We start from the raw sequence: 15,345 nt of genomic DNA on the forward strand, positions 1-15,345 counted from the left end.
ATTATCTCGAAATAGAGAATTGGCAAGCATAGGCTGATTAAGTAATGCACCCCAAGTAGAAGGTTTGTCCTATAGCAAAAATGATTTAATCACATCCCACGCTCTTATGATTCCTAGCAAAAATCTATTGGATGCAAGATTCCTCCTTGGCGTTTTCATGTCATTCAAGAACAACCACTTTAGAGAGGGTGACCATGCTCCTCCTGTCTTAGGAGTTAACTGCATTAACTGATTTAAAAACATTCATTTCCAAGCTTTTGATCTTGGCAACAAACCTCTGATAACAAACTTAGTCAAGAGAGCTCTTGACTGCATCAAAGGATCTATCAAACCCAACCCTGCATTGATTTTAGGTTGAATTGTTGAGAATCAAGATCAACTTGGTCTAGTGTGTGAACTCACCTTGAGAGTGAAGAGACACTCCAACGGTCAAGAGTCGCCATTATGTCACCACTTTGTATTCTAGCATTTAGTATGAGTTATAGAATCATATTCTATGACACATAACTTATGAGCTTTCACATTCCCCATGCTCCATGAGGCTTGTAGTTAATGAAAAGAGAGGGTGACTACATAAAGCACCCTCCTCCCACCTTGTATCATGTTGTGTCTTTCTCCTTTGTCAATATACTTTTACATTGCGTATTCCTTGTCTCTCTCTCACTCTCTCTCTCTCTCATACACACACATAACTCATATCTCTTCCGCTTCACAAGAATCCATCTCTTGATTCTTTACATGGTATCAGAGCGATTTGGTAGCTCGATCTAGCCCATTCACCTCATTGTGATCGTGTGTTGTGCTCCACGCCGACGACCAAGAACCGGCTCATCGTTATCGTAGCTTCGCTACATAGCACGCATTCGAAGAGAGAAGAAGAAGAAGAAGAATCGACACAATGAATACTCAAATGGGGAGCGCTCTCCCTACTGAGAAGTTGGATCGAAACAACTTCGTATCTTGGGAGTACAAGATGCACCAATACCTTGTTGGACAAGGCTATTGGAGCTACATCAAAGGAGCGCATGAAGATCGACCCGCCGAAGCGACTCCTGGATACGCGACATGGGAGCAAGCCGCAAGCCGCATGATGTATTGTTTGGCGACATGTGTTCACGACCACATGCTCGGTTACATTCGAGAAGCCAAGACACCGAAGGAAGCGTGGGAAAATCTACGAAAGATTTTTGCCACCAACACGACCGTGATGAAGCTTCAACTCCGCCAAGAGTTGAACAACATTCAACAAAGGGACATGTCCATCACGACATACACCTTGAAGATCAAGGAGCTTTGCGACTCGCTCGGCTCAATAAGCGTAAGTATAGATGATGATGAGATGGTGCAAATATGCCTCAGCGGCCTCGCACCACGGTTCGGCGCGATGCGAACCGCCGTTCTAACACGGGAGAAATCTCCCTCCTTCTTCGAGCTCCAATCAATGCTATTGGTCAAAGAAAACCACGTGCGTACAAGGAGCAATGAGTCGGAAGGCCACATGCTCTACACGCACTCTAATGGAAGAAGAGGGAGCGGATGAGCGAGAGGCCGATTCGGCCAAGGATAAGGCGGACGAGGTCCGACCTACGACAACAACTCCCAATTTCGGCCGCAAAACGGAGGCCAATGAGGAACCTTCGCAAGAAGGCGGAGCTTCCACTCCGCCCCGAGCCGTCAAAACGCAACCGAATGCGGATATTGCGGAAAGCTCGGCCACCACGAAGAAGAGTGCCGAAAGAAGATGCGTGAATCGGCTTCCACAAGCTGACAACTCACGAATTATGCACACAATTCCGACTACGAAGAGTATAGCACAATGTACGGGAACAACTCCGACTACGAAGATCGTGGCGGAATGTATGCATGCAACTCCGACCGTGGCGGAATGTTCATGATGAAACATAGATCAAACTCTATGTCGGCCTCTACCTCAACTAGTGCCCTCAATCCGGAGGACGTATGGTTTGTAGACTCCGGAGCCTCAAACCATATGACATCCCATAAAGAATGGTTTCTCGAACTTCAAGAGCCGGAGCGACCTGGTTATGTCGAAACCGGAGATGACACTACGCACCCGATTCGGCACATCGGCAATGTCCCGTTCGGCAAAAGAGGTAAGCAAACATACATTAAAAATGTCTTGCATGTTCCCACCATCACGAAGAATTTGGTCTCGGTCGGCCAAATGGTTGAGCAAGGGATGCAAGTACGATTCGATCAAGAAGGGTGCTTCATCGAAAAAGAAGGCTGAATCATCGCACGCGGAAGAAGAGAGGGCCGGATGTTCATTCTCGATTCGCACGAGATGAAATCCGCCATGTTCACGAAAAGCACGAAAGCCGACTCCGACATAGAGCTATGGCATAAGCGAATCGGCCACATCAATCTCAACAAACTCAAAGCAATGAAATCGAAAGGAATCGTCATCGGACTCCTGACATTCAAAGAGAAGGAGATTGAAGGTGTATGCGAAGCGTGCCAATTCGGCAAGCAACACCGACACCCATTTCCGAAGGAGCGGAACGTGAGGAAAGGTGTACTCGACGTAATTCATTCCGATGTATGGGGTTCGGCTCAAACGGCGACATTCGGCGAATGCCGATATTACGTGCTCTTCATCGATGACTTTTCTAGGCACACTTGGATCTATCCGATGCGGCAAAAGAGCGAAGTGTTCGGACACTTCCAAAAATTCAAGAATGGAGTCAAGAAAGCCACGGGCCGACATGTACGTTGTCTTCGATCGGATGGCGGCAAGGAGTACTTCTCGGACGATTTCACGGCGTATCTCCAAAAGGAAGGAATTCGGCGAGAATTCACTTGCCAACACACTCCGCAACAAAACAGAGTAGCCAAGCACAAAAATCGGCACATCCTCGAAGTAGCGCGGGCCATGATGAACGAGAAGAATATGCCCAAGTCATATTGGGCCGAAGCTGCAAATACGGTCGTCTACCTAATGAACCGGTGCACAACATCCGGCGTGCACGAGGTCACTCTGCACGAAAAATACTTCAGAAAGAAGCCGGACTTATCGCACATCCGGATATTTGGCGTGATAGCGTACGTGCACATCCCTGACGAGAAGCGTCAAAAGCTTGACCGAAAGTCGGAGAAATGTATCCTCGTAGGATACTCACTTGAACAAAAGGGGTACAAGTGCTACAACCCCTCAACTCAAAAATCTCGAGTAAGTCGAGACGTCGTTTTTGACGAGTCTGCATCCTGGTACGCACCAGAGACAACTTCGCCTCCGACTCCGCTCGACCCGGAATCTGCCGAACAAGAGATCGAGGATGAAGATCGCCCTACGCGCATGATCGAAGAAAGTCCGATCACGACCCGACTAAGCGGACCACAAGAGCCTTTGAGCGATCAAAACACATCACGGCCTAGCCCGAAGATGGACAAAGGCAAGGCGAAAATGGCAGAATATGAAGACAATGCTTCGACGACGATGAATCGACTCACTCACTCGACAGTGAGTTCGGCAGTTTCGAGGTACCAATCAGAGCCAAGAAAGCCCTCATCTCGGCAAATGAAAAGCTCCGCCGATCCACTCGTGAAAAGATCCCCGTAAGCCGATTCGGCTACAACGATTATATGGCGTACCATTACGCCTTTATGATGAAGGTAGCGACAGTACGGGAGCCGGAAACCTTTTTGGAAGCCGCGAAGGACCCGCGATGGATCGAAGCAATGAACGAGGAGATGCAGGCACTACGGAAGAACAAGACGTGGGATCTCGTTCCCACCTCATCACACAAAAAGGCGATTGGATGAAGATGGATCTACAAGGTGAAGTATAACGCTGATGGCTCCGTAAACCGCTACAAAGCTCGACTCGTAGCGAAAGGATACGCTCAGACACATGGCGTCGACTACGAAGAGACCTTCGCCCCGGTGGCAAAGATGACGACAGTGCGGACCGTAATTGCGATTGCTGCGGCGAAAGGGTGGCACCTCCATCAAAATGGACGTCAAGAACGCCTTTCTACAAGGCGAATTAGAAGAGCATGTGTACATGATCCAACCACCCGGCTTCAACTCGAGCAGTCATCCAAAAGCCGTATGCCGACTCAAGAAGCCACTCTACGGCCTCAAGCAAGCACCGTGTGCTTGGCATTCGAAGATAACGTAATATCTTTATCAAATTGGCTTCCGTATGTCAAAATCAGACAACTCCCTCTACATACGAAGCGATTTCGCAAGTCCGATCGTCATCATCTTATATGTGGATGACCTAGTCATTGGAGGTGAGCATCTCGCCGAAATCACTAAGGTCAAATCTCTCCTTTCCGACAAGTTTGAGATGACGGACATGAAGGAGCTCCACTACTTCCTCGGCATCGAGGTAATTTGGACTCCGGCCGGAATCATGATCTCTCAACGGCACTACATCCTCAACTTGTTATACAAGTTCGGGATGGCTGAGTGCAAATCCATGGCAACCCCGCTCGATCGTAATCTCAAACTAGATGCGAACTCCGGCACCAAAGCGTGTGACCCAACTCAGTATCGGCAACTCATCGGGAGTCTCATCTACCTCACGATCACACGACCCGATCTCAGTTATCCGGTCGGTCTCCTAAGCCAATTCATGCAAACACCGCGTGATACTCACTTGGATTGCGCTAAGCGAGTTCTACGCTTCGTGAGCGGCACAATGGATTGCGGCATCCTCTACAAGACCGCGCTGCCAATACGACTCGAGGGGTACACAGACGCCGATTGGGCCGGCTACAAAGCCGATAGAAGATCAACCTCCGAATTTGTTTTCTCCCTCGGCAGCGGAGCAATATCCTGGAGTAGCAAGAAGCAGCCTACCGTCGCTCTTTCGAGTACGGAGGCGGAATATAGGGGCGCAGTCGTAGCTGCATGTGAAGCCGTATGGCTTAAGAGGATTTTGAAGGATTTGGGCGTTCCCATCAAGGATCCTACTCCCCTTTACTACAACAACATGAGCAGTATTTATCTGGTTCGAAACCCGGTGTTCCACGCGCGGACAAAGCACATCGAAGTGCACTATCACTTCATCCGAGAGCGCGTTCTAGTTGGCGATGTCGACCTACAACACATTAGCACCAATCTTCAAACGGCTGACATCGTCACTAAAGCCTTAGGAGCCGACAAGCTATGGCAATTCATGACCGATCTCGGATTGACGATCCCTAACCTGCCAAGCTTGAGGGGGAGTACTGAAGACACTAGGCAATAACGCGTAGATTCCGCAATCGCGCACTACGCAATAATGTGTGGATTCCGCAACCATGCAACAAAGCCGCGAAGAAAGACGCAAGCCGAAGCACAAACTTCGCAACTACGCACGCAAGCCGAAGCACTAACTTCGTAACTACGCACAATGCAAGCTAGAGCACGGATTCCGCAACTCCGCATACATGCGAGTTGACACGAGTTGACACAGACTCCAGAACGCGAGTTGAAGCGGATTTCGGATACAGTCTGAAACCAACCCGACTTGAGCTTGAGGGTTGAATTGTTGAGAATCAAGATCAACTTGGTCTAGTGTGTGAACTCACCTTGAGAGTGAAGAGACACTCCAACGGTCAAGAGTCACCATTATGTCACCACTTTGTATTCTAGCATTTAGTATGAGTCATAGAATCATATTCTATGACACATAACTTATGAGCTTTCACATTCCCCATGCTCCATGAGGCTTGTAGTTAATGAAAAGAGAGGGTGACTACATAAAGCACCCTCCTCCCACCTCGTATCATGTTGTGTCTTTCTCCTTTGTCAATATACTTTTACATTGCGTATTCCTTGTCTCTCTCTCACACACTCTCTCTCTCTCTCATACACACACATAACTCATATCTCTTCCGCTTCACAAGAATCCATCTCTTGATTCTTTACATGAATCAACACATTCCAAGCAACTTTGGCTACTGTAGGAGAGCCATGTTTTCCCCCCCAGAGGAAATTACGGATCAAGCTTTGCACTTTTGTTATTGTTGATCTAGAAAATAGCCACACAGATGCTATAAACCACATTGAGGCCAATAGTATTGTGTTTGCTACTACAATCCAACCCGCAAAAGACAATTGTTGGGCATCCCAATACAGTAATTTATGTTTTATTAATAATAATAACGGAGATAGCATTGCTTCTGGCCTTAAATCTATTCCAACCATACATCCCAAATATCGAATTGGCTCACCACGATAAAGCCATCGGAAAGCAGGACTTGAATACCACTTAGGATGAGTTTCTGCACCCATCCAAAGGCCAACCGACTTATTCCAGTTAAGTGATGCACCTGTAGCATTTGAGAAAACCTGCAAAGCATTTTGTACTCGACCGAGAATACAAATCTCCTCGTCAACATAGAGGGTTGTATCATCTACAAACTCAACATCCACTATAATGGACTATGTAATAGGTAATACTATGCCTTTGATACCAGCAGTTGATGATCTTAGGTAGGAGGACAAGGCTTCCCCAAACAAGATAAAAAGAAATGGGGCAAGAGGGCATCCTTGCCTACCAGACTTGGAGATAGGAAATAGCGTCTCGTATTCTCCTGCAAACAAAACTAAACTAGAAGCATCCCTGTAAAGGGATGAAACACCTTTTATCCATGTGGCAGGAAAACCCAATCTTGGCAGCATTGCCTCAAGAAAGTCCCAATCCACTTTATCATATGCCTTTTCAAAGTCAAGCAATAATACTGCAAGTTGCTGTTTATGTTTCTGAGCTAATGCAACCATTTCCCAGAACAAAAAGATATTATCAAAAATACTTCGATCTTGTTGAAAGCCAGATTGTGTGTCATGAATAATAGACGGCAGTACCGGTCGTAGTCTAACTGCAAAGTTTTTGCCATAATCTTATACACAATATTAAGCAATGTTATTGGCTGCCACTTGGAGACTTCATCACATGGAGCATCCGATTTAGGAATCATATATATGATTCCTTCTGTCCATTCCACTGGCATATTACCCATTGAGAATATTAAATTAACTGCTCTAGTAAGGAGAGGACCAAGAAAATCCCAATAATTGTTGTAATGTTGCAAGAGCACGACACAGGTTAGCAATCTCTGAATTGCAGTGATAAATAGATGTTGAAACTATTTTTGTGAATAGAATCTTTGTATCAAGTATGGCATGAGCCATATTGCTAAGCAAATAGTCATCCGAGAAATTGTAATTTAACCATATTTGAGTGATTGACATCCAATGATTATCATCAGATAACAATGCATGAGGGATGCGCCTCGAGTATTGCCTCTTAGTAAATGTAACATGTAACTTCAGAGGGTTGTGGTCAGAGATAGATGATCCCGGAATAATTCCTATGGATCCACCTACGTCCCAAAAAACACTATTAGCATAAAATCTATCTAGTAGAGACAAATTTGTAGCAACCAAACTTCCAACACTTAGTTTCCCATCCTGAAATTGTAGTAGTTACACCTCCCATTCTATCAGCAACGTCCTCGATTATATTAAAGTCGCCTCCCACCAACCAACAATCCGCTAACCTCGCAAAATCAGAAAGAAATAGCCATAACTTTGCCCTTTCTGCCGCAAAATTAGGGGCATAGAGATTCATAAGGCCAACCTTTTGGGATCTTATTTTTACAATAAGGAATTGTGCCCGTTTCTTCATAATAGTAGCAGCTGACACAATGATAGATTGTAAATATTGTTTAATAGCAATGCATAATCTAGCCTGTCGGCCAGTGGGGCCAAAGGCAGGAATCCAAAAATGAGTCCACCGTCCTAGTAAAATAGATCCATACTTCCGAATCCTATTCATGCATAAGTGATGCTCTTGTAAAAAAAGAATCCTATCGTCCATTAGCTTTTCATTGCACACCTTACATATCATCATACTTTGGTGAGGATGCTACCTCAGCATACAACTTGTGTGAGATTTCAAAGAAGTCTTAAGGCTCTTCAAGAGCTAAGGCTCATGGGGTTAGTATGATGTGGTTGGATACGTTTTGGCCTTTTTACCTTTCTTGGGGGTCAATGTTGAGGGTTGAACATTTGCAATGTTATATTCCAACGTTGAAATTTTCGCATCACATCACTTCGTCCCTATGGCCACTAGTAATCTATGCCCAATTATCACATACTTCATAGCTCTAATATATCTTTTACTTCCCATCTTTTAAACTATTTCATAATGTCCAACACCGAGCAACAAAATCAATTTGCTCTCAGTAGTTCTTTGTGCCGTGCATTCTATGTCCCAAGCCTCTTTTGGCAATCTATGATCCGTATCTTCTTGACTTTTGTGATTTACTAGTATATTATTTTCATGGGTAGCACATCTATGGGCCTAGCATATGTTTCTAATAGCATGGTAGTATATAATGTTGAGGGTTTAACTCCAAATTTTCTACATAATAACAAATTTTGAATTCCCCTATTTCATTCCATGCACTAAGTGAGATAATGCCACCCCATACTTCCATTGCATAAAGCAACACTTGTACCACCATATCATTGAATAACATCAATCTCAATTCCCATTCTCGAGTATCACTTTGGTTTCATTGATTCTCAAACATATAATAATTATTCCAACCTTGTTCAAGCCATATGACCCAATAGGCCACATATTATATAATAAAGTCTGAAGAATATATACTTTGCCATGTTTAAAATATCTCTAAATCCCTCATCCCACTCCAAATCAGTACCTTCATGATTAACCAATTCTACACACTTTCTTCTCTTGTATGGAATGGCAAACCACAAATGCCGAATTAACTCGATAAGAAAAAGACAAAATGAGACAACTCAAAAAATAGTTAGTTCGAGACTATCTAAAATGGGTATTCTTAGCCACTTTTAGAAATATAGTTTCACATTTAATTGGGTTTGATAAATTTAAATAATAACAAAGCTAATGCCAAAATATAACCAGGATTCACAAAGGTTAGGAGATAATAACAAGAATTGAGGAATCAAGAATTTTCCACCCAAATGTTAATTCATTATGACAATACAAGAAATTTTACCAATCCTATAATCTGAAAAACGTTGAGATTTTTTCTAGTTTACTTTCACTTTATAATTGGTGTTTCTATTGTACAGCTTCTCACGCTATTTAATGATTTCTTGAACAAATTTCCACATTTGCAGTCTTTGAATATTATTCAAACCATACCAATAAACACAAAGGGAGCAAAAAATTGTATCTTTAACAGAACAAGCTCACTCTATACCCTAAGTATTGGCCAATGTAGTTCAAAATCCACCATATAATCTAGTATCAACTTGGTTCCAAACCTCAAACCTCAAGAAAATAAACAATGGTAAAAAATGTCGGCATTATCAGTTTCTTCACCTGGTAAGTGACCTCAAGCATCCATGCATCTTGTTTCATAACAATGTTAACAGCCTCAAGTGATGGGTAGATTCTCACATTAACATACAACTGAAATTACTCAACCATATGAGAAAACAAAAGCTTGAACCACATGGAAGTTACAGCCCCTACAACAGAAGAAACTGGTGAGAATGAATTATTCATAACTTAAGGATGTACATGAATTTTTACACTCGGCCCTGCAGGACCTTTTATTATCAATGCACACACAATTGTTATATTTGGACTTCGCATAGAAGACAAATCTGAGCATGCTTTATTTCTTTTAGAAGTTTTTTACAAACATATACTCTTATGATTTGCAGAGAACTCCAATGAGCATAAAAAAACACATTGCTCATTTTCATTCACAGCAAACAGTCTTAGTTCATACATAAACTCTCCATTGAATTTTGATATGGGAAAAAAGCCCAAATGACAATCGGACACCAAACCCCTTAGTAGATGGTCAGTTCAACCATCCAATACATATATAGAGAATATATATTACAAGTTCATATAAGCATAAACATATAAACAATTGAGAACCTCCCCTACAGTCTAGAATGATGGCTGAACAGCATTATGAAAACATGGTGGGAGCTTACTACACATGCAGATAATTGAATTGCTCTAATTCCAGGCAAAACTCATGGATACTTAGTAAGGAATTTTATTAATGGGCTGAAAATTGCTTTAAACATTCTAGAGATATGGGGACTCTGACCCTCTCCGTGTCTGAAAATAGAGATTTGCATTAAAAGACTTCCCAGGTGGTGCTGATTGTAGCTGGAGCCGAAGACGGGTGGTTATCACCTGAATCGAATGTTTCCCAGTTGGTGGTTATCACAACCGCGTCATTGCATATGTAGTTCCTATTGCGTATCTTAATGTTCTCCAAATGCTCGCTGATGCTCTGTACTCTTCGAGCCTGGTATTAGTATAGAGCAGAAAACGTCAATTAATATAAACCTGCCTTTATAACCATTTTCATTAGTTTATGTTATGAGAAAACTACTCTCAAGTAGACTCCAGGGTCTACATGACCTTTTAAATATCTAGATTACATAATAGGGAAGAGCAAGGTTAGATAGAATGTGTAGACAGGGATAGGTGATATCAACTTTTTAAAACGGGAAATATAAAAAGTATCTAAAATGAGCAATTTGACAAGCTTACTAAACCATATATTCACTTATGCTCTATATATACACAAATCTTGCATATTGCATGAATAGGCTACTATAGCTTTCACAAGCGGCAAGTAGTAAACAGGTGCTAGTAAAGAGCATGTCATCTCAAAAATAGTCTGTCCTAATGTCATAAAGCAATTAATAAAGGGGAAGATTATGTGGAACGAATATACACTTATTAAATAAGAATAATTTGGGAGTACATAACTACATTCATGCAAGATACTTAATGAGATGGAGATGACTATACAAAACATTTAGCAAGGAATAATTTGGAATGGGACAAGTTGAAATATATAATTGCTCTTTCAGGGATTGACCAATTGCAGTTAGGGAAATAATGATAAGTTGAGGAAATGTGGAAATACTCAAACATATTTCAGAGTTTTTTCCAAGATTTTAAACTTCATTTCTGTTACTATTCTTTTTTCCAATGGTGTTTCAATTCTTTTGTGTACTTGCCACAATGTTGTTGTGATGAATTAAAGTATCAGCAAGGGCAAGACTAGCGATTCTCATGGCTGTAGAATCCAGATCTTTGGTTATTATCTCTGTTCATTTTACCAAATTTCTGAAGTTCACTCATGAAGACTCACATTTGCCATGTGGAGAAGTTATTCCCAAAAATTTCTCTCCATTAAAATGAACTCATTACAGTAGATAATGGATATGTATTATGTTTGTTAGAGAGTTGCGCACCATGTTTAGAAATACTAATGATTCTGGATAACTAACTGCTATTAGTAAGTGCAGATGAGGAAAAACGTGTACTATTTTGATGTATGATACAAAGAGCCTCTGTTTCATACAAATGCCAGTGAGGAGACTAAGAGATATCTCCATGTGGGATATATACAAACAAAATCATATAACAATGGACTGTAAGTCCTTCAATGTGCAACTCGTAACTCTTTGCTGGCTTAGAACTCCAGGACTACCTATAGTTTTTCCTCCTTTGTTCCCATACTCCACTATTCCAGGTTCTTGTTGTTGCTGCTTTTGTCCATGGGTTCTAAATCTAAAGGGTATTTACGTTTTATGTGTGTTAATATCTCATCTGAATATAAATGTTTTTGTACAGAACTCTACAAAACAATTCCCACGCTTCCAACCAACCTAGTTTAGATACTCACTTGGGACCAGCTGCATCTACTGAAATTCAAGAAGAGATTAAGCTGAAATTCCTGTTATACATCTCAGACCGCTTCATTATGGCCTTCGGCTAGAGATGTACCACACATAGTAAGAAATATTTATCTCAACAGAAGTATGCAGATGAAATCCTCCACTTATTCAGTATGCTGGATTGCATGGTGACACACACTCCATAACGTAGGTGAATCTTATGCTGAAACTGAAGATGAAGCCATTAATCTGAACTGCTATGTGGCAGGACCAAAGCAAATTTATTGGAAGGCGGTCTTGTGGGTGCCAAGTTTCTGGGTTGTGAAGCAGTGTAACTTCAATCAAGTTTGGAAGAAATATGAATTTCCATGTAGCTGAGAGCTTTTCACTAAGTTCCTGAAATCAGGAACATTCTCAAGCTAATGGGGAGTGGATCATGCCAAGAAGGTTGGAAGCATAATTAATGAAGGGATTAGGAACAAGCTCTCCCAAAAACCAATATCATTGGTGGATGTGTTTCTTCCTTGAGGTTTTCTGACAGAAAAAATCATTAACCTCTTGCAGAAAAGCAAGGTTTATATCAACTGCACATAAAAGTCCAAACAGCCTAACCATATGCCTAATTTTGAAGAATGTCTAAAGTGTCTGAGGATGTGGCTAGCATATCTAATCTACAGATCGGGTTATTCAAGGAGGTTGATATTGGATCACAGTATATGGAACAGGACTTGAAAAACGGCGGGCATGCAATTGAGATATACAAAGCATGGAGCAAAGTCCAGTCTCTTAGATTTGCTCCAACTTCCCACGAATCAGAAATATAATTCCACAATTGTGGACTCCCAAATTCCATTAACTACTATCACCCAGTGTACCTTTATCTTTATCAGATAAAATTGATAAACGAATAAAACTAACTTGATCTAAAAGAACACTTATAAAGGACGGACAAGAAACATGAACCAAATAGTGAAACATTGTGATCCTTACAATTCCATGTGGATCACATTATTTTGACCCAAGCAAAGTGACCTAAAGTCTTGTGCTGATGCCGCAAAATAATCACATAATTTATTTCAAGGAGTTCTATATGTCATGGATACGTGGACTATAGGTCCTAAGCTTTGCCAGAAAGTTAATTTGCAAGAACTAAAATTATCCATATTTATCATATTTTTGGATAGCATATGAATCTTTAGTTAGTTCAATAACAGTTGTCCTCTTTGATGCTAATAAGTACAATGCCAGCATATGAAGTGTTCAAACTCACCCTAGTATTGAAAGTTTGACGGTTCCCAGGAATAATAAAATCATCAAATTTGTGGAATGATATATCTACCAAAAACTCACTTTGACTCACCTCAATCCTTCTTTGAACCTTAGCTTCTCCTTCAGCATGAATTCTATCTAATTCTGTCAAGTGTTGCATCAAAACTTCTGCAAGCATTTTAAAATCATGATCTGGAACTTTGCCTCCATTACTAACAATTGCATCTAAAGCAGATATCTGCAATCAAATAACATGGGCTTGAGAAATCTGTAATCATACAAGGAACAATATTCATATTCATAATGCCACATGTGTTGTTACCTGCCCCGCAAGTTTATCAACTTCGCTTTGTATGAGTGCTATTGCCTGGCAAGCATTGCCAACATTGTTATCCCTCTTCATTTCTTCTAGCTTCTTCTCTTTGCTTGCAGGGTCCTCGACAAGAATCACTTTTGACATGTCCTTTACTCCAGCGATGTGCAGGAATTCATTGCTGTCTTTCTCTTTTCCTTGAAAGATAAGGCGTTGCTCATGGGGCTGTAATCCAACCTCTTGTGCCAACAGCCACTTGAGATCCCCTGTCATATGCAAAAATAAACACACTCATTTTCAGATCATAATACCAGAGAAGCTATTCCATATGTGTGTGTGCATATTAGTATGTGGTAATAAAGCAAAGGCAATGAGGTACCAAAAGTTGCATATGCCGGAATTGTGATATCATGTTGGTAATGACCATGCGATATTCTCACTTTGATCAGGGGACCCGAAGATGGAGAAACATCGACACAAGTACCCACCCTCCTCTTTTGAACCAGCATGCCACCAGGCCTTAGCTCCCACTCGATTGCTTCCACATCCTCAGTATTGCAATCCCGTGGAGCCGATAGCTTCCCCTTGCTTGCATCCAAAACACGCTTCTTCTCTACATTGGACCTCGATAAGGACTTCTTGCTGAAGAATCTGGATAGTTTCATGGGCACCAACCAAATGCGCGTGCACACAGTCCTTGGGAACAGGAAAATCAAGAAGGATCTTCCGACGAAAAACTTCCAAGAAGGTCTAGAATTTTGGGTCCGAGTGAGAGATGAAACGAATTGACCGATACAGTTGTGGGCTGTGACAATTAGTAAAGGTTCGAGTATTGTGTGTATCCAGTGAGGAGCCTGAAAAAAGGGAGGTGATGATGATACCCAAATAATCCCCTGTGCAATTGAGGAAGAATATATTGGAATGTAGTGCTATTGAAATAATCTACCAAAAAATCAAGTAGTGGGCGAATTGACAAGTTTGCAAAACAAACATAGGCAAACAGAGGAAAACACACACACACACAGAGAGAATGGTATATATATATGATCAGAGAAGAAGATACCTGTGTGTCTGTGTGTTGGATGGAATGGAATGGAAAGCTTTTCCTTTACTTCTCTTCTGCTTCTGCTTCTGCTTCTGCTTCTGCTTCTCCTTCCCCTTCTTCTCTTTCCTGTTTTCTGCTTTTTTCTCCTTTGCAGTTCCTTTTGGGGTGTCCATATGAACAGAATGAGAGCAAAAGCAGATTCCCACAGGGAACAAAAACAAAGGAGGCACACACATACACACAGAAAATAATAATATTATTATTATTAAAATTAAAAAGAATAATCATAATAACAATTATTATTAATTATAAAATGAAACAAAATTATAATATAGAGAAAGTTCAAGTACACACACAAAAATAATACTATTAAAATTAAAATTAAAATGAATAATAATAATAATAAAATTAATCGTTAATATAATAATGATTATTGTTATTATTAATTATAAAATGCAACAAATTTATAATATAGAAGAAGTTCAAGTACACACAGAAAAATAATATTATTAAAAATAAAAATAAAATGAATAATAATAATAAATGAAAATATATATAAATACAGAAGAAGCGCACGCAAAAAATAATAAAATTGAAATAAAAAATAAAATATCGAATAAAGGCACACACCAAAAAAAGTGAATAATAATAAAATGAAAACAAAATTAAATAAAGTATAGAAGAAGCACATACAAAAATAATAATAAAATGAGGAATAAAATAAAATATAGAAATAATAAAATTAAAATTAATGATAAAATGAAATATATATATATATATAGAAGAAGCACACACAAAAATAATAATAATAAAATGAAAAAAAAAAGTATAGAAGAAGTGAAGAAGCACACAACAAAAATAATCAAATTAAAATGAAAAAAAATAAAGTACATAGAAGAAGCACATACAAAAATAATCAAATTAAAATGAAAAATAAAATGAATCATAATACTTCTTTCCGGCAAACCCCCGCCCCCAAACCTTTGGGACTCCGATTCGTGTGAACATCCCAAGTGAGTTTTCAATCTGTTTATCCGATGTGGGT

General features: G+C 40.6%; 1 protein-coding gene across 3 annotated transcripts; it reads right to left on the reverse strand.

The window, feature by feature from the left end:
* Nucleotides 1-9,611: 9,611 nt before the first annotated feature.
* LOC147867085 (BAG family molecular chaperone regulator 4-like) lies at nt 9,612-14,470 on the reverse strand. Of its 3 annotated transcripts, none has more exons than XM_087314831.1 (5): nt 14,319-14,470; nt 13,635-14,109; nt 13,265-13,521; nt 13,024-13,180; nt 9,612-10,286 (listed from the first exon to the last, which is right to left on the reverse strand). In XM_087314831.1, the coding sequence occupies exons 2-5, from the start codon at nt 13,918-13,920 to the stop codon at nt 10,243-10,245; spliced, it is 744 nt and encodes a 247-aa protein (XP_087170957.1). In that variant the 5' UTR covers nt 13,921-14,109; nt 14,319-14,470; the 3' UTR covers nt 9,612-10,242. The 3 variants fall into 3 exon arrangements, with proteins under 3 accessions (XP_087170957.1, XP_087170955.1, XP_087170956.1); XM_087314829.1 differs by having other exon boundaries at nt 13,034-13,180; nt 14,319-14,462; XM_087314830.1 differs by lacking the exon at nt 14,319-14,470 and having other exon boundaries at nt 13,034-13,180; nt 13,635-14,123.
* Nucleotides 14,471-15,345: the final 875 nt, after the last annotated feature.

Source organism: Azolla caroliniana, unplaced genomic scaffold (genome assembly GCF_043228905.1).
Source record: "Azolla caroliniana isolate FFs.n. ecotype wild unplaced genomic scaffold, voAzoCaro1.0.p SCAF_2, whole genome shotgun sequence".
NCBI classification, from domain to species: domain Eukaryota; kingdom Viridiplantae; phylum Streptophyta; class Polypodiopsida; order Salviniales; family Salviniaceae; genus Azolla; species Azolla caroliniana.

Coding starts and splice junctions, on each gene's coding strand:
- LOC147867085 (XM_087314829.1), bottom strand. CDS start 13,920: ATGAAACTATCCAGATTCTTCAGCAAGAAGTCCTTATCGAGGTCCAAT. Junction 13,522..13,634: donor TCCGGCATATGCAACTTTTG/GTACCTCATTGC, acceptor TGCATATGACAG/GGGATCTCAAGTGGCTGTTG. Junction 10,287..13,033: donor AGGTTCAAAGAAGGATTGAG/GTGAGTCAAAGT, acceptor TACTAATACCAG/GCTCGAAGAGTACAGAGCAT.